General features: G+C 35.1%; 2 protein-coding genes across 2 annotated transcripts in view; one reads left to right on the forward strand and one right to left on the reverse strand.

The window, feature by feature from the left end:
• LOC141408563 (uncharacterized) overlaps window positions 1–25,157 on the reverse strand; it is a 165,826-nt gene that overhangs the window by 97,870 nt on the left and 42,799 nt on the right. The gene's annotated exons all lie outside the window — the stretch shown is intronic.
• On the forward strand, window positions 22,022–23,584 carry OR13G1 (olfactory receptor family 13 subfamily G member 1). The gene has a single exon (XM_005539568.4). It carries the CDS (start codon window positions 22,260–22,262, stop codon window positions 23,181–23,183), a length of 924 nt encoding a protein of 307 aa, XP_005539625.3. The 5' UTR covers window positions 22,022–22,259; the 3' UTR covers window positions 23,184–23,584.

Consider the following 25,157-nt stretch of genomic DNA (forward strand, 5'->3'; position numbering starts at 1 on the left):
ATATTTTTATAGTAGTTTGCTTTTTTCACTTACTAATATTTCTTGGAAATGCTATATACAGATCTACCTCATTCTTTTCTTACATTTACATAATGCTTCCATTGTGTAGATGTACAAAAGCTTATTCAATCAATTTTCTATGCCTGAATATTGAAGTTATTTTACAATATTTAGTAATTATATGATGAATAATTTTCTACATCTTTTTTGTACTGTCAGAGATATATTTTCTAGTTATCAGCAAATTATTGGGTCGATGCTTAGCTAGTTTTGTTAGATATAACCCAAATTTCCCAAACGGGGTTGCACCATTTGTATTCTCACGAATAATATGTGAGAATGCCAGTTTCCCCACATTCCCATCAACAGAATGCCCTGTCAAGGTTTTGCATTTTTGCCAGTTTCGTGAGAAGTGGTATCTTAAGGTTGTTTTAATTTGCATTTATCTTATTATTGTGAAGTTCACCATTAAAAATATATCTAAGAACTATTTTCATATCTCTATATGAATTGCTCTAACATCCTTTGCCCATTTTCCATAGCTTAAAAATCTTTAGTAAATTTTTAATATTTTTATATATTAAGGATGTTAGCCTTTCACCTATAATGTATGTCACAAATATTTTTTCTCTGTTACTTTTCTTTTAACTGCTCATGGTGTTTTCCCCCAGTATTTTACTTCAATTTTATGTAGTCAAACAGATTACTCTATATTTCTATTGCACACAGATTTTCAGTCTTGGTTAGGAGGCCATTCCCTACTCTGAGATTACAGAAAAAAAATCCATTTTTTCCTAGTATTTGTAATTGCCACATTTCCAGTTTTACATTTAGATCTCTGAACCATTTTTTTCCTTGTGGGTAACATAAGGAATGAATTTAATTTTGATTCTGGCAAATAACTATACAGTTGTTATAACTCCATATATTTAAAAGACTATCTTTGCCCCAGTAATTTACAATAGTGATTTTATAATATGTTAAATTTCTATATGTAGTAGGACCTATTTCTAGGTTTGTCTTCTATCTCCCTCCCCTCACTTCCTGGTCCCTTTCCCTCTTCTCTCCTTTCATACAGGCTCCAATGCCTCATTATTCTATTATAGTCTCAGCAGTAATTTTAAAATTTAATACAGCAAGTCCTGTCTCATAACTCTTTCTGCTCAGTATTTTTCTAGTTAATCTTATGTATTTACTTTTTCATGATTTAGGATCATGTGTCTAGCTTGACCAAAAAGCTTGTAATTTTCACTGCTTTTGTATTAAAGGTATAAAAATAACTTTAGAACTGACCATTTCGTGAGACTTTCTAACTTAGAACATAGATTACATTTCAATTTATGCAAGTATACTTTTCCATTAAAATTTGTTATTAGGATCTTTGTAGTTTCACATGTAGTTTTAAGAAATAATACTAAGAGGTTCTTGGTACAGTTTACTAGTTTCTCACAATGGTAACATTTTGCAAAACTTTAGTACAATATCACAAACAGCTATTGACATTGATAAAATCCACAATCTTATTCCAATTTCCCCAGTTTTACTTTCACTTATTTGTGTGTGTGAATTTATTTCTGTATAATTTTATCACATGTGAAGGTTTATCCACCACTGTAGCTAAGATAATAAACAGTTCCATCACCACAGGATCTCTTATGTTGTCCTTTTATAACAACCACTTCCTTTCCACTGCTTATCCTTTATGGCTGGCAACCACCATATTGTTTCCTTTCCTAACATTTTATTATTTCAACAATGTTTTATAAATGGATCATACAACTTGTAATATTATAGTATTAGCTTTTGTTACTCAGTATAGTTTCTTTGAGATTATTGAAATTGTTATGTATATCAATAGTTTGCTTCTTTTTATTTCAGAGTAGCATACGATGCTATGAATGTGTCACAGTTCATTTAACCACTCACCTATTGAAGGACTGCTGGGATGCTTTCACTTTTTGAAAATTATGAAGAAAGCTTCTATCTATGAGCTTTCATGTACGTTTGTAATATATATGTGTGTATATACATTTATGACATATGTATATACATACATGTTGCATACATGTATATACATATGACATATACATATATAGCACATACATGTACATGTATGTTGCGTATATGTATATGTAACTTCATTCCTGTGGGATTAACACCCAAGAGTAGAATTTTTGGATTGTATAATAATTGCATGTTAAGTTTTATAAGAACCTGATGAACTGTTTCCCAGAGGCCCTGTACCATTTTACATTCCCACTAGCAATGCATAAGCAATCCAGTTTTTCTGTATCTTGATTTTAAAAAAATAGTCATTCTGATAGCCCATGACAGTTTAAATTTACATTTATTTAATGGCTAGTCATTTTGAACATATTTTCATGTGTTTATTTGCCATGTGTATATCCTCTCTAGTGAAATATCTATCCATGTCTTACGCTCCTTTTATAACTGGATGTTTATCTTTTTTTTTTTTTTTTTTGTAGATTCTTTGGGAACTTCTACATAGACAAAATGTCTGCAACTAGAGATTGTTTTCTTTCTTCCTTTCCAATCTCTACACCTTTTATTATTTTTCCTTTTCTTATTATAGAAGCTAGAACTTCCAGTACCTTTTTATTGAGTAAGAAAGATGAAAATGGACATTCTTAACTTGTTCCCTATTATTCAGAAGAGCATTTAGTCTTTACTAAGTCTGATGTTACCTGTAGATTTTTTTTGTAGATGGTCTTCAGCAAGTTAAGATAATTTCTGTCTCTTTGACTTGCTGAAAATTTTAAATAAAATGATTATAAATAGGAGCTGAATTTTGACAAATGCTTTTGCTGCATCTTTTCCCTGTTAACATAGTTGACTCTATTAATCTTCAAATATTGAACTAAGCTTGCATACCTGGAGTAAATGTCCTTCATTGTGTTATACGATACTGTTTATACATTGTTAGATTTGTTTTGATATTTTGTTAAAGATTTTCTATCTAGGCTCATAAGAGTCACTGGTCTTAAGAAATAGTGTAGTTTTTTGTGTGTGTACTGTTTTTATATTTTCTTTGTTGTATTAATTGAGGTCAGGAGTTCAACACCAGCCTGGCCAATATGGTGAAACCCTGTATCTACTAAAAATACAAAAATTAGCCAGGCAGGATTGCAGGCGCCTATAATCCCAGTTACTCAGGAGGCTGAGATGGGAGAATCGCTTGAACCCAGGAGGTGGAGCCGAGATCGCGCCATTGCCCTCCAGCCTGGGCGACTGAGTAAAACTCTGCCCCAAAAAAAAACAAAACAAAACAAAAATTAACCTCATAAGATATTGTATAAAATCCACATTAATATTTTCTTTAAAAGTTTGGTCAATTCTTTAGTGAACCATTTTGGACTGAAAATGTCTCTGTCAGAGGCTTTAATTTATAAATTAAATTTCCTTAGTGGCTATGGAATATTCATATTACCTCTTTCATCTTCATTGAGTTTGAGTAGTTTACAATTTTTGAGAAATCTGTCTATTCTTTTTTCTAAGTTGTTGAATTTATGAGCATAAAGTTGACTGTATCATCTTTTCAACAGCTGAAGGATCAGAAGTGACAGGCCCAATTGGCATGGGAGGGGAGTATCAGGTTTCTCCAGAAATTGTGCCTATTTTGGGATAATCATATTTGCTGGTGGTCCTTGGCTACTTTGGGGTCTCCTATGGCAGGGGTCCCCAATCCCCTGGCCACAGACCACTATGGTTCCTGATCTTGCCTCCTATCAGATCAGGGATGGCATGAGATTCTCATAGGAGTGTGAGCCCTACTGTGAACTGTGCATGCGAGGGACCTAGATTGTGCACTCCTATGAGAATCTAATGCCTGATAATCTGTCACGCGGAGCCCGCCACACCGGTGGGCTCCCGCGCAGCGGGAGCCTCCCCTAGGGGTGCTGCCCCCTGCTCCGCGGTGCCCTGTCCCATCAACCGCCCAAGGCCTGAGGAGTAGGGGCGTGTGTCTGGGATCCACTAGGCGAAGCCAGCTGGGCTCCTGAGTGGGGTGGGGACTTGGAGAACTTTTATGTCTAGCTCAAGGTTTGTAAAGGCACCAATCAGTGCTCTTTGTCTAGTTAATCTAGTGGGGACTTGGAGAACTTTTCTGTCTAGCACCGTGTTTAGCTCAAGGATTGTAAAGACACCAATCAGCACTCTGTGTCTAGTAAAGGTTTGTAAATACAGGGATCAGCACCCTGTCAAAATGGACCAGTCAGCAGGATGTGGGTGGGGTCAGATGACGGAATAAAAGCGACTGCCCCAGCCAGCAGTGGCAACCCCCTCTGGTCCCCTTACACTATGTGGAAGCTTTGTTTTTTCGCTCTTTGCAATAAATCTTGCTGCTACTCACTCTTTTTCTTTGGGTCCACGCTGCCTTTCGGAGCTGTAACACTCACCCTGAAGGTCTGCAGCTTCACTCCTGAAGCCAGAGAGACCAAGAACCCACGAGGTGGGACGAAAAACTCCGGAGGGGAGGAACAAACAACTCCAGACGGGCCACCTCTATGAGCTGTAACACTTACCGTGAAGGTCTGCAGCTTCACTCCTGAGGCCAACGACACTGCAAATCCACCAGAAGGAATGAACAACTCCAGATGCACCACCTTTAAGAATGGTAACACTCATGGCGAGGGTCCCCGGCTTCATTCTTGAAGTCAGCGAGACCAAGAACCCACCAATCCAGACACACTACCATGTTGAATTCTTTTATTGTTGATATTCATTTTATCATTGATTATGGTTTTTCATGTATAATATCATGTATTTTTCTAACAGGGTACACACAGGGAAGCCTGCCACCCAAAAGGAAGAATTCCTGGTATAAGGAGTCATGGGCTTTTCATGGCTCCTGTGCTCTGTATTTATTCTAGTTGTCATTTGCAGCATGTTCACGGCCCTCAAACAGAGAGTGAGCAATTCCTATGTGTATATCCTCCCATGGGAGAGAACCATAGTCAATGAATTCTTGATCTGTAGGCCACATTTGTATGGAGAGAGGAGGTGCCCTAGCAGGACGCCCAGGGACTGGGTGGAAGGGGGCTGATGAGAAGTGACCCAGCTGATTGACTACACAGGTAAACCCAGTTCCAGAATGAAGACTCTTCGTAAGAATCTTGAATGAAGGCTAGAAGGGCTGTCTATCAAGGATCCAAGAACAGGCAAGGCCTGCTCCCACACATCTCCCTTGTCCTCCACCTTCCCTCACGTCTTGGTTGATTTGATAACCAGGTTATAAGGGAGATAGAGTTGCAGCCTGCAGAATGGACTTTGAATGAATGTCTCCTGCTTGGTAGCACACCATTTCTCTCCCAGAGTATGAAAGAAGCCAGGAAGACCAGGTGTTAAGCAACTCTGGAGGTCGGAAAGCCTATGTATGGCCTGCGGTCTGCCTGCTCTGCTGTCACTGTTGGGGTGTCTAAGTTCATTTATCCTTGTCCTCTCTTTTGAAGTCCTTTCTTCTGAGACTGCTTTTAGGTTAATTATGGCATACAGGGTTCTGTGAGAGGCTCCTTTCCTCTCTCCAGTCCCATCTTCCACTAAAAATTAGGAGCTCTTTGGTTTTCCAGAGAAGCTCTGAGGATGGGTAAAGCCAGACTGCCAAAAGGAGCCCTTGCATTTGGTGCTTTGCTGTGGTTTACAGCTTCTTTTTAGGTTCATGATGGGTGGTCTTTCCCTATCAGAATAAAGAACATATTGGGTTCCCTGATGTACATGGGGCCCTTGTTACCAACTTCCTCTCTTGACTCTTTTGAGGTACCTCCTTCTTCTAACCAAGACATTCTCATTGATCTCCCTTTTCAGCAGCCCTCAAAACAGCAAATCCAGGCATTGTGGGATTTCTACATTCTCAAATCTCCTTTCTTACTCATCTGCCTTGTACTGAATCCAGGATCCTTGATTGAGGATCAAAAACATACCATGTCCATGCAGTTGAGGATAATAGCAAACTGCTCTGAGATTGAGTCTCATTGGATGGAGGATACCTGGCAAATAAAAATACTCACCATTCAGCTAGCCCAGAGTTTTTCAGCCTTAATTAATCTTGCCCAGAACCTTAGGAGTTATTACTACAAATTGGGCCAATTTCGTTTAAATCAATTCATCAAAATCTATTCACGATTAATTTACCGAATGACCAAATTTACAGCAAACTAATTGTTCAAAAGGCGAATTTACTAATTCATTTATTTATTTTAAAAGCTTCAGTTACAGAAACAGTTGACTGAAAATCAACTTCATGAGGTCAAATCAAGAAAAGTTAATTTGCCAAATGACAAGTCCGCCAACATTTCAACTTAAAAAAAACTGTATTGTCATCAAATATCCTTAAGGTTTATAGAAAATTATACTGCATGAGATGTATTTAACAGTTTTTGATGGTTTATTGAAATATGCTACTTCAGTTTTAGGGCTTATGTTATTTTTGGTTTTAGTTTATTCTGCTATTTTGTATGTTTTATATTAGCTTTAGTTGCACTGTAGCAATTCTGCCTAGACATGGGCATGTGAGTTGAATGTCAGTTTTGTACTTGCCCAGACATAGGCATGTGAGTTGAATGTGAATTTTGTACTTTGTCCAGACTTCAGATACTACAGTCTTTTCAAAAATAAATATTTTCATGTAAAGATGTTCAGTTGAGTCAGTTAACAAGTTTTTGTGTGTGATAACAAAAGCAGTGGACTTTTTGAAGTTTTGTTTTAAAATGAAAACTTGCCTCATCAATGATGTTTGAGACACCCAATTATAATAAGCAGAATAATGAGCTCTCAAAGATGTCCATTTTCTAATCCCTAGAACATGTAGACACATTAGGTTACATGGGGAAAGAAAATTAAAGTTTCAGATGGAATTAACTTTGCTTATCAGCTGATCTAAAAATAGGGAGATTATTCTGGAAGATTCAGGTGGGTTTGATGTAATCACAACATTCCTTAAAAGTAGAAGAGGGTCAGGAGATCGAGACCATCCTGGCCTACACGGTGAAACCCCGTCTTTACTAAAAAAAAATACAAAAAATTAGCCGGGCGAGGTGGCGCGCCTGTAGTCCCAGCTACTCGGGAGGCTGAGGCAGGAGAATGGCGTAAACCCCGGGAGGCGGAGCTTGCAGTGAGCTGAGATCCGGCCACTGCACTCCAGCCTGGGAGACAGAGCGAGACTCCGTCTCAAAAAAAAAAAAAAAAAAAAAGAAGAAGAGGAGGGAGGCACATGTAAGAGAAAGAGAAAGAGAAAGAGAAAGATGGCAGGGTAGGAAGGAGTTGGTACAACGATCCTAGCTCTCAGATGAAGGAAGCTGATAATAGTCAAGGAAAATGAATGGCCTCTAGAAACAAAAAAAGGCAAGAAAATCAATTCTACCCTACAGCCTCCAGAAGGAAATATAATTCTGCTGACGGCTTAAATTTAACCCATGGAAACCAATCTTGGACTTCTAAATTATACAAATGTATGTTAATAAATTTGTTTCATTGTTATTTAAAGCCACTGAATTAATTGTAATCTTAATATAGTATTGAATTTAGTTTGTCATATATATCCCAAATATTCTTTTCCAATATTTTTATATTTTTATATTGTATTTCTTTACAATAATGTCAATAATAAATTTGAATTTTTTTGTTAGTCATGTTTTATTATATTTGCTTTTGTGTTCAGACAAGAATGTAAATCCTTAGATTGAAGTGATAATTCTTAAAATTCTGATAGCTTCTGTAGTTTTATTTATTTTACTGTTTGAAATCATATGTGTTTTGTAATTAATTTTGGTTTAGAGAATGTGGTTTTGAGCTAGAGTTTTTGTGTTCCCAAGGACTAGTTACTCCACAATTTCTTTCTAGATAATTTACTTCTTTACAGATTTTAAATGCAAAAATTATTAAATACCAAAACATCATGTATGCTAGAGTCTATTTCCGAGCTTAGGTTTTTGTTTTATTTCATTTTATTGTTTTCCCTCACTAGTAACAACATTTTTATAACTGCACATTTAAAGTGTATTTTAATACTGTCACACAGTGCAACAAATCTGCTCTCTATAAATGAATATCATCGAGATTTTTCCTCATTGTTTTAATATGCTCTTTCTATTTTTAATTTTTGCAGTATTTTTATCAAAGGATAATAACTGTAACTGTACATATTTATAGCATTCATATGCATACATGCATTTATAGGGTTCATTGATACATGCATACAATGTGTGATTATCAAATCAGGGTAATTAGACTATCCATCACCTCAAACATTGATCATTTCCCTATGTTGGAAACATTTAAATCTTCACTTCTAGCTATTTTGAAATATACAATTAATTTTTGCTAACTATAGTCACCATACTGTGCTACAAACAGTAGAAGGTATTCTATCTAACTGTATTTTTGTACCCAGTAAGTAACTTCTCTTCACCCTCTCCTCCCTTTCCCACCTTCTGGTAAAATATTAATATTATTAGATCTGCAAATATTAGTACATATAAAGGAATAGATAAACTGCCATATAATAAGAGCAGGGGACTTCTCTATTCCCTTTTAACAATGGACACATTATCTACCAAGAAAATCAATAAGAAAACATTGGACATGAACTACAATTTGGATTGAATGGCCATAACACGCTTATACAGAATGTATGTTACGTATTCAATAGCAGCAGAATACACATTCTTCTCAAGCACATATGAAACCCTTTACAGGACATATCATATGTTTAGCCACAACATAAGCCTTAACATTTTAAAAGACTGAAATAATATCAAGCATTTTTCATGAGTACATAATGTAAAACTAGAAATCAAGAAGAGAATAAATATCAGAAAATTCACAAATATATGAAAATTCAACAAGTTTTGAAACAAGCAGTGGTTCAAAAAGAAAATAAAAAGGATATTGAAAATATCTTGAGACAAACAAAATGAACATACAAGATACCAAAATGTATGTGATTTAAAAATGTAGTAATAAGACAAACGTTTATAGCAAAAAAAAATGTCTATATCAAAAAAGAAAGAGGATCTCAAATAAAAAAAGACATAAAATTACACTTCAGAGAACTGGAAAAAATAACAAATTAGGCCTAGAGTTAGCAAAAAAAAAAAGAGAGAGAGAGAGGAAAAAATAAGATTCAGAGCAGATTTAAATAAAATAGAGACAAGAAAATGGAAAAGAGCAACAAAATTAAGAGTTATTATTTGTAAAAGATAAATGGACAAACTTAGCCTCATGAAAGAGAAGACTCAAATAAAATAGAAATAAAAATGAGACATAGAAATAGAAATGAGACATTACTACTGATACCACAGAAATACAGAGGACATAAGAGACACTTACAAACAAGAAAACACCAACAAATTGGATAAGCTAGGAGAAATGAAGAAATTCCTAGATATGTACAATCTACCAGAAGTAAACTGCACTCTGGGCCAAATAGACCTAGCAGACATTTACAGAACAACAGCTGCAGAATACACAGGCTTCTCAATTGCACATGGAACATTCTCTAGAATAGATCATACATCAAGCTATATAACAAGTCTTAACAGATTTAACAAGACTAAAATTTATAGTGTCTTTTATTATACAAAACTATGAATCAACAAGAGGAAGAACTTTGGAAAGTTTACTAATACATGGAAACTGAACAAAATGCTTCTGAACAACCAATTGGTAAATGACGAAATTAAAAGGCAAATTAAAACATTATTGAGACAAATAAAAAAATACAACATATCAAAATCTTTAGGATATAGGAAAAGCAGTTCTAAAAATTCAATTTATGCCAATAAACACCTACATCAAAAAAGTAAGATCTCGAGTAAACAACCTAACATTGCACCACAAGTAAATAGAAAAATAATAACAAACTTAACTGAAAATTATTAAAAGAAAAGAAATAATAAAGATCAGGGCAGAAATAAGCAAAATAGAGACAAAAAATTATAAAAGATCAGTGAAACAAATATTTTTTTTGAAAAAATAGACAAAATAACTTAGAAACAAAAGACAAGACTCAAATAAATAAAATAAAAGATTAAAAAAGACCTTACACAACTGATACCACAGAAATATGAAGGACCATAAAAGGCTGTTATTAACTATTATAAGTCAACTAATTGGGAAACCTGGAGAAAATGAACAAATTATTAAACACATAAAACCTACCATAACTTTAAAAATTAAAAAAATTATTTTAAAAATTATTATTATTTTAAAAATTAAAAAAAAAATCTGAACACACCAATGGTGAATAAGGACATTGAATCAGTAATAAAAATCTCCCATCAAAAAAAGAATGTCAAGATCAAATGGCTTCAATGCTGAATCCCACCAAACATTTAAGGAAAAAATTAATAACAAGTATTCTCAAATGATTACAAAACTGGAATATAAAGAAATTATTTAAAACTCATTTTACAAGGCCAGTATTACTCTGATATCTCCTACAAAGTTATAGTCATCCAAACAACAACTTACTGACATAAAAACAAACGGACCAATGGGGCAGAATAGAGAGCCCAGCAATAAATACATGTATTTATAGCCAATTGATTTTTGACAAATATGTCAATAACACACAATGGGGAGAGGGCAATCTCTTCAATAAATGTTGCTGAGAAAATTAGATAGCCATATGCAAAAGAATCAAGAGAGCCTTATCTTACACTGTAAGCAAAAATTAATTCAAAATAGATTATACTCGCAAAGGTAAAAGTTAAAACTGTGAAAGTACAAAAAGAAAACATAAGAGAAAATTTCCATGAAATCAGTCTTAGCAATGACTTTCTTGGATTTGATCCTAAAATTGCAAACAACAAAAACAAAAATAAATGTGATTACATCAAACTACAAAGCTTGTAAACAGTAGAGGAAGCCATCAGCAGCGAAGAGACAACCTATGAAATAGACAAAACTATTTGAAAAATCATACATCTGATAAGAGATGAAAGCCAAAATATCTAAGAAACTCAAATAATTCAATAGCAAAAAATAAAAAAACAAATAACTCAGTTAAAAAGTGGTCCAAGGATCGGAATAGATATCACTCAAAAGGAGTCAGACATATGGCCAACTGATATATGAAAAACTGTTCAGCATTATTAAGCATCAAGGGGAATGGAAATTAAAACCACAATGATATCATCTTCACATCTGTCAGAATGACTATTATCAAGAATATGAAAGATAAGGTGAAGATATGGTTAAAAAGGGATCTCTTACACAATGTTTTTAGAAATATAAAATTAGTACAGCCATTATGGAGGTCCCTTGAAAAGTTAAAAATAAAACTACTATATGACTCTGCTATCATACTACTGAGTGTGCATAAAAGGAATTGAATCACTAAGTCAAAAACATATCTGCACTTCTGTATTCACTGCAGTATTATTCGGAATAGTCAAGATACAGTCAACCTAAGTGTCCATCACAGATGAATGGATAAGAAAATATGGTATATGTACACAAGAGAATACCATTCAGCCATTAAAGGATCCTGTCATTTGCAACAGAATGGATAAACCTGGAGAGCATTACGTTAAGTGAGAAAAGCCAAGCACATAAAGGCAAATAGTTCATGACTTCACTTATATGTGGAGTGTAAAAAAGTCAAATTCATAGAAAAAGAAAGTAACATGTTGATTACTAGAGGCTAGGATAGTAGTGGTGGGGTGGTGGGGAGGCAGCTGGGGAGATACTTGTCAAAGGATGAAAGATTCCAATTGGATAGAAGGAAAGAATTAAAGAAATATATTGCAGAACATGGTGACTATAGTTAATAGCAATGTCTTGTGTTCTTGAAAAATGTGGAAAAAAGACCACTAAAGATATATGAAAGCATTAGTTCTTCAGTGCCCTCCCAGCCATAAACTTGTAAACTTGCATAGTAAGTGACTATTGTAAATGTGTCCCTATAAAGGGACGCAATGTGTGTAGGGGTGTGTGTGTGTGTGTGTGTGTGTGTGTGTGTGTGTGTGTTCGGGGATAAGAGATTGGGAAATAGGCAAAGAAAATTTGAAAAATGGAAAAAAAAAAGATCTAGAGATCAGACCACAGCTACCTTGTATAACTGTGCCATTGAAGAAACTACCCCAAATTCCCTTTTTACAATACAGTAAATTTTATTTAATAAAAGTTTGATGAATCAACAACAAACAAAATAACATAGTTATTATTAATATGTTGAAGAGAATATATGAAAATAGAGGTAACAGGTGAAAAGATGTAGATAGAAAAAAATAGAAATTCTAGAAGTATATGTCTAAAATTAATATAGAATAGAATTATAAAAGCATGAAATACTCTACCTGAAGTTAACAGCTAATAGTTTGAGCTTGACAGCATGTTAGATCCAAGAGATCTGATTACTTACTTGAATATGAGTTAATAAAAAATATTTAAAGTAAAGAGAAGAAACATAATTGGAAAGTACAACACATTAGATAAAAACCATAGTGAAAAGTTCTAGCATGCATGTTATTTTAATCCTGGGAGGAACACAGATTTAAAAAGGGGGGCAGAAGCAGCATAAATAATGATACCCACAGATAAATATTATTGGCAAGCTTCAAGCAAGATAAAGACAAGTTAAATCATATCCTAGAGACATCACACTAAAATTGCTAAAAACTAAAGATAAGCTTAAATGGCAGCAATAAGGGGAAAAGAAGACCTTTTGTTCAAATAAGCAACAATACTCTTGACAGTTGACTTTTCAACATAAACCGTGAATGCTATAAGACAATTTAGATATATCTTTAATGTGCTAAATAAAATTAGTCAACATAAAACCATATACCGAGAAAACATAATTTCCAAAACTAATACCAACCAAAAATTTTAATACATAAAAGAATGAGAGAATTTCTTGTCAGCAAACCTGTAGGTTTGCATTAAAAGAAGAGTTACGCAGGCAGAAGAAAATGGCCCAAATGGGAAAAATGGGCAGGAGAGTGGAAGAACAATGGAAAAAGCAATATAAGGGCACATGCAAAGATTAAACAATAAAAGTTATGGGTGGTGAGGTTTGAGATATGTGTTTAATTATAATCCATTATAAAAACAATACAAAGAAGGGACTAAAGTAATTAGTGTTCTAAAAGCACAGTGTCTCTAGAAAGTGGTAAAATAAGTAATTTCTACTTGACTGTAATAAGTAAAAAATGCATAAACACTCAAATCAGTGTAGAAATGCATGACTACTCACCTCATAGATGGAAATGTGGAATAAAATAAAATAAAGTAAAATAAAACAGGGAGAAGTAAAAAAAGAACATAGATGAGCCAAATAATAATATATTCATAAAGCAAACACAAATGTGTCTGAAATTAAATTAAATGCAAATAAACTGCTGAAATTAAAGTACTAAGACTGACTGATTTTGTTAAAAAACAAAACTGTATTACACTTACATATTTTCAAATGAATACAAAGAAAAGACCCAAATAAAGATGGAAAAAGATATGAAAAATTAAACAAAAGAAAGTTGGTATAGTCGTATCCTATTAGAATACATAGCTAATAAGGCAAGCAACTTTTCTGAAGCATAACCTTTGATAATGACAAGACGGCCCTTCCACTACAAATAGATCATAAAACCAGTTCTCTGGCACATACAACAGTATTGCTTCTAATGATACATGACTTAATTTGACAGACTGAAAAGAAGAATGAGGCCAATTCAAATCATCCTGGGGTATTTAAAATCAAAAGTCAAAATACTGGAAGTGCTAGAACTTCACCAAAAAGACCAGGAGAAGCAAGCAGAGAAGGGACCTGTTTTTTCTCCTCTAATCTTACAGTTTACCTCTATTGCCCCCTACTGGCAGAGTTCATGTGGTGCCAACACGCTAACAGCGGTGTGGTTGTAGGGTTCACCCAATCCAGCATCCAAGATCTGAGTGCATAGGGATGGGTTTGGAGCCAAGGGACTTAATTGGTTCAAGTATTTTAGCTTTTTTTTTTTTTTCCACCAAATACCTCCTCTCCACCCATTTACAAATACATTTAATTCAAGGTTATTCTGGTTCATTGTCCAGTCATCACATCTTGAACTGTTCTATATTATTTTAATGTACTTGTTCCAAGTGATAAAACGATAATGTTTTATCATTGCGGAAATGAGTAGGTTATTTTACCTGTAAAAAAAAATACTAAAGCAAGATAAACTATGTCAACTGGCTCAACAGCAAACACTCTTTAAAGGCAAATGATTTAATTTCTATTTGGCCATGTGATGATGACTACATATAATTTCTGCCCCTTACTTGCTCTCATATTGATAGTTTGATATACTTGACTAATATTTAGTAATACTATGCTTATAATAAATGTGAAATAAGCATTTAGATCACTGTCTGGAAGCTTTAAAAAGGTGTTAAAATGATCTGATATTTACCCACATAACTTTTCTTTAAGATAAACAAATAGGAGAAAGAAATATATGGTAAACATGTAAATGTGTGTTTGAATTCTAATGAACATAAGAGGGATAGAGACAATGTTATTTCATTATGAGTACATCACACAGACGAGTTGCATTTGTGTTTGGGTATGCATAAACACCACAAGGATGTACAGAACAGTTTTTCAAACAATTCAGAAAGAAATTTAGCTGAAGGGTTTGTGTGTTGCATTACACAAATGAAATCCAAATTGTATTCCACAGTTTATTTGTAAGATCCTCCAATCCCGCAGAGTAAAGGACTAAATGAACTACAAACTTTGCTTTAACCTTCATCTTGGAATTCATTTCCTACCACTCTTCCTTTTATTAAACTGAACTGTTTGTCTTAAATCTGCCTGTGTACATGGTGAACTGTAACCTAACTTAATGTGTAAACAACCTGCAACCTAACTTCAGAGCATATATTATAACAAGTAGCAAAGTCTCAGCGAATCATAGCAGCCTAACCTTCAGCCAACTGTAGGCCAAAACCTGCCCAAACATCCAAATAAGGCAAACACAGAACTCTGGTCAATCAGGTTATTTCTGCGTATCATTTCCATTTCTCTGGCTATAAATATTGCCTGCATACCTTGTGGGATGAAGCTCTCTGCACTACTTTTGGCCCTGAATGTTATCTGGTTCATAAATATTTTTTATTTTCTCTGCTCAATTAAACTCTGTTAAATTTAACTTGTCTAAGGTTTTTCTTTTAACGCTGTCTAAATTTATATTCAGAGAAGATCTCCCAAGCAGATGTAATTGCTTTTATAGCAACGTCCATCCATTTATTCTTTAAATGTCCTACCAGCATTTCCATTGTGTCTCATTATTCAGGTTTCCTACTCCATGAAGACATTATCTCGGGATACCTTTTGGTCTTCATAGAAAAAGGCTGACACACAATGCCAAGTGATTGAACATCATAATTAGTAATTAGTTCAGGGTTTTTAAAACTGTCCCCCTGGGATACATTTTAATGTAACTAACAGCAGATCAGTTCAAGATGCTCTTCCCTGGGGCCCCTTGTCCTTGAGTCAGGAACCCTGCTTTTCATTGATCTTAAGTATAAATAAACCAATACTGAAGCAAGCATGAAAGAGCTACTTTGATAGCAAACTGGCAAGAGCTATTGTACTTTTAGTTTTTTCCAGTGATTTAATACAGGTCACCATTTGAACATGACAATACTCCGCAAAAAACTACAGTAAGTATTTGTGGGCAGACTGTCTAATTCTTAAGTTTACCATAACATCGTGGCCTGAGTAGGGATATTTTTGAGCCAGGTAACATATTTAATTCCTTTTTAGCCATAGCACACAGACACACAAAAATCCATCCATGGATTGTACTTTAATTCAAAACAGGGGATTTTATGCTATCAATGTATCAAAATACTGATGATGCAGGTATTTATATTGCCTGCCTGCCTTTCAAAATTTTTCCTTTCATATCAAACATGCAAAAGTTGGAGTTTAAAAGAAAGTCAACTAAATTTAGGTTAAAATGCTGTACCAAGTTACGGGAATGCTTAACACGTGTCAGAAATTGTTTTAGAATATGTCCTTTCTTTAATTATCATAAAGACTTCGCTAAATGGTTTAAGAATTAGCTTGCAAAACTTCTCATTGTATCAGGACGCTCTAAGCTGTTTAAAACACCTCTCAAAAATAGAGCCTTACAAGGGTTTCATTTACTCATTTAGTGTTCATATTCTACCTACCATATATAAGAATCTGTGACAGACTCTGTATAATGGTGAGTGGTACGTTCAGAGTTTAATTTTTTATAAAAAAAGATCTCTTCCAAAGATTAGAAAACAATGTAAATTTGAAAAATTATGTCTTCCCAAACATAGAGAATAAAATGCTTTCAGACAGAAATTGTATTGGCTTCGAATGTCCTAGCGTGACCAACTTTCCCAGTTGCCTGAGACTGACAGGTCTCTTAGGATGTGGGTCTTTCAGTGGCAAAACTTGGACAATCCCTGGCTAACCAAGTGATTGATTATTCTTTGTAGGGTAGGGCCATGATTTGTATGCAGGTATTGACTCTCCTTAATCTCTACCACCTTTTCTCTTTTTATCATTTATTATACTTCTTGTACACTGATCTTCCTTTCCTACCCCTCTGATCACTTGGAAACCTAGAAAATTAAGAAGTAGCTACTTTCACTTCTTTTCTAGTACTTCAGCAGTGAAGCTAAGCTGAAGAGAATGTAACATTCTCCTTAAAGGATGCTTGAACTAGAATCACCTCTGACGTACACTTACCTAATAGAAAGTTGCCTAGAATGAAACTGTCTGACAGAAATCATTCAGGAATATGCGAGTACTAGGTAATTTGTATCACTCTGTCCCCACAGAACACAGTGGCTGCTGTGGTGAGTTCTTAGCACCTTGCCTTAGACAACATAGGCCCCTTTAAACGTGTGCCAATATTGTTTATTATGACAAAGAAGATGAAAATACTTGAAAACAGAGATGATGATAATAATGTAATTGATACAGAAGAATAAACTGTGCTCTTGGAGTTGACATAGGTATAACATTGGCTTATAAAATGTAACATGAGTGAATTTTGTCATTAGACTCCCTGGATTCAGATTTCCATGTCTCCAGTGTCTGACTGTGTGACAATGAGCACGTTTGATAACTACCAAACTTCACCAACTGCTTCACATGTAAAATAGTGACATAAATATTATTAATTCTTTTTTTTTTTTTTTTTTTTTTTTTTTTTTTTGAGACAGAGTTGCACTCCTGTTGCCCAGGTTGGAGTGCAACGGCAGGATCTCGGCTCACTGCAACCTCCGCCTTCCAGGTTCAAGCAATCCTCCTGCCTCAGCCTCTCGAGTAGCTGTGATTACAGGCATGTGCCACCTCTGTCTGGCTAATTTTGTATGTTTAGTAGAGACGGGGGTTTCTCCATGTTAGTCAGGCTGGTCTCGAACTCCCAACCTCAGGTGATCCACCCATCTTGGCCTCCCAAAGTGCTGGGATTACAGGCGTGAGTCACTGTGCCCGGCCCTATTAATTCTTAAACTTATTCTCATGATTAAGCAAAATAGCATGGTGAATGGCACATAAATCAAGCATCACTGTGAACTATTAGTAAATGTTTGGTGTTCTAGAGTAAGTAAACAGAATGTGACCTTAATTCGCTCCTTCCAGGAAAAGGTTGCCAGTGTTTATCTGGCAGTGCACTGCATCCTGCCAAACAAAATGGTCTAAATTTTTTCCGTATGCAGTTTTTTATTTTATATCACTTTTATGTTATTCTGGCAATTTATTATTATAAATAAATCCTATTGTTAAACTTAAATTGATAATGTTCTACAAACCAGTTGGTGCCTGTAAACATAGTCTCAGTTTAAGACGGACAAATAATGTCTCCCTCTGAGTTCATCCTCCATGATGCCTTCAGGGCTGGCTTTCTAAAACTGGGGTATGTCACATACTACTTCCTCTCTCAGAAATCTACAGTTTCTCCCTTATCGACTCCTTAACAACAAAATGATTCCTTACCTTTGAATATAATAATCTCAGGTAGTCCTATCTTTTCTTATTTTTATTTTTATGTCATTAAGACAGAGTCTGGCTCTGTCATCCAGGCTGCAGTGCAGTGGCACAATCTCGGCTCACTGCAACCTCCACCTCCCAGGCTCCAGTGATTCTCCTGCCTCAGCGTCCCGAGTAGCTGGGATTACTGGCCACCTAATTTTTGTATTTTTTGTAGAAATGAGGTCTCACTATGTTACCCAGGCTGGTTTCAAACTCCTGGACTCAAGCCATCTGCCCACCCCAGCCTGCCAAAGTGCTGGGACTACAGGTGTGAACCACACACCAGGCCAGTTTTATTGGAATTTATCTTCTCTTACCTCTTTCCTTTCCACTCACACTCCTCAAACCTGCTTACTCTTGGAGACAATACCACATTCATGTGGACTACAAGCAGAGTGATTCATGAGAATAAAAATGGTCCCATAGAAGGGAGGATATGCAGGAGAAAGAAGAACAGTATAAATGGTAAATATGAAGGAATATTGACTAAATAAGCAATAAAAATCACGGGTGCTAGGGTTTCAAATATCACACTCATGTTTTTGGTTAGTCTTTTCATTACTTTATCCAAGACCAAAGTAAGTGTGCTATGTTACTATATAAAATTGTTTTATACCTCTAATCATTTTCTCATGGTCTCAAAGCATATTAGTTTATTGTTCATTATTTCATCACTGATGCTGAAATAACTGAGAATTTATATTACATTTTCTACATCGTCATAATCTAATAGCATAATGATTAGCATAAACTGTGGCCTTTAAATATTTAATGAATAAAGTCACCTTCATTGTAATTATTATAGAATTAATTGAATTATCTTTTATTGCCCTAACCCAATCTGGTTATTCTTAAATTATTATATATTTATTCAATCTTTTCAAATATATTTCTGGAAATTTCTTCCATTAAATAGTAAAAAACTGCCTCATTATTAATGACTGAATACTCATATACTAAAACATGATTTTTCAATATTATATATTTGGAAGTCTAAATAATAATTATTTTTGCCTTTGATTGGTAGCTCAATAAGTCCCCAGAATAGGGCTAAAGATTTACATTCATTATTTAATCCTCAAAGAATCTCAGTGAGTTTACTACTGTTATCCCCATTTAACCAACGGGGATGGACTGAGGCTTGAAGAATGTCTGTTAAAAATGGAAGGTCACAGACAGGGTCAAGATTAGGCCATATGTATTATAATGATTCAAACTAAATTTCACCGATTTTTCTTGCCTCCAGATTTTGATCAATAGAAAATCTAAGCTAGATTAAACATATTTACTAAAGCTAAATTGATAATTTCAGAGGAGATGGCCAGGGAGGGACATGGCCAGGAGTAAATGGCTTTTGATTTACAACAAATAGAAATAGACTTTCTAATTCTGGAGAAAGACACTTTCCTTCAGGCAGGCCCTCTTCTTCAGGATACTGTGGCATTTTTGGAGCCTACAGTAGTATCCAAGTCAGATTAACATCAATTGCAGGATTTCAAGAGAAACCACTGACTACTGTTTGGACACCATGGATAGAAAACAGTACATATCTCCACCTTAAGCCAATGGTGGACATCCTGAACACAGACCCTGTCTGTGACCTTCCGTTTTTGAACAGGACATCCTGAACATAGTCAGCAGATACCCCCTCCTCACAGTGAACTGTGTCATCGTGTCATTCCAGGTTCAGCCTCCTTCACACACAACCACCACACAAACCAAGGAACCCGCACTGAGAACAAAGTCAAGCAAACCAATGTCATAACTCCAGTGAAGGTGGTGAGGACATTACAAGAAGATAAGAGAAACAGAATCCTCAGGTTCCCTCACCTTTGCTCTTAACTTAGAGATGGTGGAACAGGGGTGCACTTTTCTATCTTCTGTGAACTTAAAGAATTTTGTGAAACTTGCCTTTGTGTACTTGGGACTGGGATCTCCTTCTTCATACCCTGCTTCAGGAAATTTGATCAGTAATAGTCACGTGGATAAATAACATTGATAAATAGCAATACTTACATTAATAAGTAACAGTTCTCCAAGAAAAAAAAAAACAACAACAAAGCTTTTTTCTCCAACAATGAAAGCTCAGTTTATATTTGAGTGCATGTTTTTGGTGATTAAGATCACCAAAAGGCTGAAAGGGGTCTGTTATTTTATATATTTATCTCAAGAAGGTTTGATATCAGATTTATCATTAAGATGAAATGACCAGACCAGAACCTCTTAATATTTGAAAACATACTCAACACATAGTATTTTTTAAATTAGTTAATATCACTTCAGTATCAGATCTTTCAAATATTCTATTTGAATGAAATTTTAAGAATCAACTCTGTCTATATTTTCCTCTTCCAAATCATCTCTTATTCAAAATAAAAATCCATATTCTTTCAGATCTCTAATTTTTAGTTTTTGTGTATATTTGTCATATTATTTGTGTTTTGCTTGAAAGTATATAGCAGATAGGTTAATAGCAAATTTTTTGGAGTCAGATGATCTAGGAGTTAATCCTGGCACTTATGAGACACATAATCTACCTACTATTATTTCCACTCCCACGTGTTGTTTGCTTATCAACTATATAAAGATAAAAATATTAAACACTCAATGTGCTTGTGAGGACAAAATTATATCATCTCCACAGAGGACCTAACATAGAGCCTGTCACATGTCAAAGACCCAAATAATGGTGGCTGTAACATTTCTTCAGAATGGGTAAATTAATACTAAAGCTAGAGATTCGAAATGGATTATGGATTAGACAAAAGCCCTATTTTTGTCTTCCAGTTTAAAGAGTTAAAGATGAATTTATCAGTAGCTAAAATTTGTTTAAGAAATTATTGAGGCTACAAGGCACGAGAGAGCAAAACAGACTAGATTTGTGGACCCACACTTAAAAAATGCTTTTTATTTATGTCTCCGTTTAGATATCAGAGGTACAACATGATCTCTGAAAACTTAAAGCACATTGATAAACGTAAATTTATGACTAAATTCACAACTACTTTGAATACTTTCACTAGATTCATCTAATCATAATAGCTCTAAAAGCCATGAGTTCATAACTGTCTGTGCATACAAATGTACCAAAATAAACAAGTATAAAAGAAAATGGACAGCAACCAGTTGCAGTGGCTCATGCCTGTAATCCCTGCAGTTTGGGAGGTCAAAGCAAGAGGATCTCTTGAGGCCTGGAGTTTGAGACCAGCCTGGGCAAGAGTGAGACCCTCATCTTTTTAGAAAAGAAAGTAAAAGAAACCAGAAAACAGAATGCTATAGAAGTTTTGGGGAAAAATAACATAGGACACAGATTTTTCTTGTGTCCTAGAAATTATTTTCCAGAAAACTCCAGTTGCCACTTATCCTTGGGTGACCTTTAGAAATCATGGCTCTGTCTCTCTAACATCTGATATTTATGTCAATGTATTTGATGTTTAGAAATAATAAATCCAAACCTTACAGAGCTTAAATGGCCAATCTATAGCTATAATGAAATGAAGACACAACCCTACATTTTATATTTTTAAATCCAATTATCTTGCCATTATATAACAGTAAAACAGCTGGTCCAGTGAATTTTGGCAATGTACTTCTCAAACTGATGAAAAACTACTAATACAGACATTTGGTTTAATTGTTTAGTATTTGGACTGTGATACGTTAGTCAATGTTCCCATGAATATACAGTCTCAAAATACTAGGTTGGGCATTTTTCATCTGAAATATCCCCACTATAATTAGCCCTGTCAGCTTGTATTATTTCAAGTATCTTCACTCATATATATCTCAAGGACACCTAAATGTACCATGCAATTAACTGAATTATTGAGGTATGTAACAATTTGTATTATGGTTCCATTGGATATATATGTATATCCAGAATATATACATATGTGTGTGTGTGTATATATGTGTGTGTGTATTTAGACAAATTTTAAGTGAAAATGATATCAAAATATTTGAAGGCATTTTAAAAATATTTTTCTTCTCAACCGCTGGCTTCAGTTTGAGTCATCCATGGAGGAACATACAGCAGAGAATGGGATTAGTCTGGGAAACAGAGGATATTGCCTGGAATACATAACTCCATCATATGGGAACTCCTGCTGCAAAGTTGTGTCCAATCAAGAATTAAGTCCCTAAGTACACGCACTCCTCATGTTATCTCCCAACAACACACGGATTCTTTCAATGTTCAGTTGTTTATTCTGCGCAATTACTGCCATTCAATCAGCCAAGCAGGATGAATCACAGCATGGTAACTGAGTTCATTATTCTGGGCCTCACCAAAAAGCCTGAACTCCAGGGAATTATCTTCCTCTTTTTTCTCATTATCTATCTTGCGGCTTTTCTCGGCAACATGCTCATTATCATTGCCATAATCTCTAACAACACCTTGCATACGCCCATGTATATTTTCCTTCTGACACTGGCTGTTGTGGACATCATCTGTACAACAAGCATCATACCAAAGATGCTGGGGACCACGCTAACATCAGAAAACACCATTTCATATGCAGGCTGCATGTCCCAGCTCTTCTTCTTCACATGGTCTCTGGGAGCTGAGATGGTTCTCTTCACCACCATGGCCTATGACCGCTATGTGGCCATTTGTTTCCCTCTTCATTACAGTACTATTATGAACCACCATATGTGTGTAGCCTTGCTCAGCATGGTCATGGCTATTGCAGTCACCAATTCCTGGGTGCACACAGCTCTCATCATGAGGTTGACTTTCTGTGGACCAAACACCATTGACCACTTCTTCTGTGAGATACCCCCATTGCTGGCTTTGTCCTGTAGCCCTGTAAGAATGAACGAGGTGATGGTGTATGTTGCTGATATTACCCTGGCCATAGGGGACTTTATTCTTACCTGCATCTCCTATGGTTTTATCATTGTTGCTATTCTCCGTATCCGCACAGTGGAAGGCAAGAGGAAGGCCTTCTCAACATGTTCATCCCATCTCACAGTGGTGACCCTTTACTATTCTCCTGTAATCTACACCTATATCCGCCCTGCTTCCAGCTATACATTTGAAAGAGACAAGGTGGTAGCTGCACTCTATACTCTTGTGACTCCCACATTAAACCCAATGGTGTACAGCTTCCAGAATAGGGAGATGCAGGAAGGAATTAGGAAGGTGTTTGCATTTCTGAAACACTAGTAGTTTCAACATGGAACATCACCTCTCTACTCTAGAACCATCTTCTAGAGCATCTCAGATTTTACTGATTTTTCATAGTTACCTCCATTCCAAATTTTCCTTTCTCTCTTATTCCTGCCTTCTTCCTAGCAGTCTCATTGTCTCCAAAATTCTGTACTCTTTATGTGAAGAATATTCACAAAGCAATATGCACAATACCCTCACATAAATATATATCATAATATATATTCCAATATTTTCCAAAAATATGTACATAACTTCTAATACTTACATATGCATATACACAAATATTTACCTATAAGTGCACGTGCACATCATACATGCAAATATCACAAAACATTTTGTGTATTTTGTGCCATTTTATTTGTTGGTATATGAATGTGAGCTGGAGAAAAGTAGTGGTATGTAAAAAAAAGAAAAGATCAACAACACTAATGTTCCGGGAAATGAAAAACAAAACCACAGTGAGATATCACCTCAATTTAGTTACAATGGCTATAATTAAAAAGACTTCATGACTAAAACACCAAAAGCAATGGCAACAAAAGCCAAAATTGACAAATGGGATCTCATTAAACTAAAGAACTTCTGCACCGCAGAAGAAACTATCATCAGACTGAACAGGCAACCTGCAGAATGGGAGAAAATTTTTGCAATCTATCCATTTGACAAAGGGCTAATATCCAGAATAACAAGTGCTGGAGAGGAGGTGGAGAAAAGGGAACCCAAACACATTGTTGGTGGAAATGTATATTCGTACAGCCACTTTAAAAAACAGTATGAAGGTTTCTCAAAAAATTAAAAATAGAACTCCCATATGATCCACCAATTCCACTACTGGGTAGATATTCAAAGAAAATAAAACTGATATGTTGAAGAGCTATCTGCACTCCCATGTTTATCAGAACCATATTCACAATAGTCAAGATATGGAATCAACTTCAGTGTCCACCAGCAGATGAATTGATAAAGAAAATGTGATATATATACACAATGGAATACTCTTTAGCCATACAAAGAATAAAATTATTTCATTAAGAACTACATGAATGTGCTACAGAAGACATTATGTTAAGTGAAATAAGCTAGGCACAAAACACAAACACTGAATGATCTCGTTAATATGTAGAATTTCTGAAAATTGATCTCATAGAAGTAGAGAGTAGAAAAGTGGTTTCCAGAAGGAAAGGTGAGTAGGGGAAAGGAGAGAATAGCAAAAGGTTTGTCAAAGGATACTAAGTTATAGTTAGGAGATATAAATTCAAGAGATCTATTGTACAGTAAAGTGACTATAATTAATGATGATTGGATTCTTAAAAAAACGCAGAGTGGATGTTAAGTGCTTTTCCCACTAAAATGGTAACTAGGTGAGCTAATGCAATTGTTAATTAGCTAGACATCATAATCCCACAATGTATATATACTTCAAAATCTTATGGGCACATGATAAAATAAAAAGAAGAAATTTTAAACACAACACCATTTACATTAGCACCCAAAATTGAAATACTTAGGTACAGATCTAATGAAATATGCGCAAGACATATATGAGAAAAACTACAAAACTCTAATAAAAAAATCAAAGAAGAAATGAATAAGTGGAGACATATTCCACGCTCATGCATAAGAAGACCCAATATTGTCAAGATGTTGGTTCTTCCAACTTGATCTATAGATTCAATGTAATCCCACTGAAAATCCCAGCAAGTTGTTTTGTATTTATTAAGAAATTTTTCCTAAAAGTTAAAGGAAGAAACAAAAGACCCAGAACAACTAGAACAACAGTGAAAGAGAATAACAAAGTTGGAGGACTTATACTACCTGACTTTGACACTTATTGTAAAGTTACAGTGATGAAGACAGTGTGGTATTGGTAAAAGAATAGGCAATGGGACAGGCTAGAGCCCAGAAATAGTCCCACATACCTATAGTCAACAGATGTTTGACAAAGAAGCAAAGTCAGTAAAACAGAGC

The sequence above is a fragment of the Macaca fascicularis genome, chromosome 1, assembly GCF_037993035.2.
Source record: "Macaca fascicularis isolate 582-1 chromosome 1, T2T-MFA8v1.1".
In the NCBI taxonomy this organism is placed as follows: domain Eukaryota; kingdom Metazoa; phylum Chordata; class Mammalia; order Primates; family Cercopithecidae; genus Macaca; species Macaca fascicularis.

Coding starts and splice junctions, on each gene's coding strand:
- OR13G1 (XM_005539568.4), top strand. CDS start 22,260: ATGAATCACAGCATGGTAACTGAGTTCATTATTCTGGGCCTCACCAAA.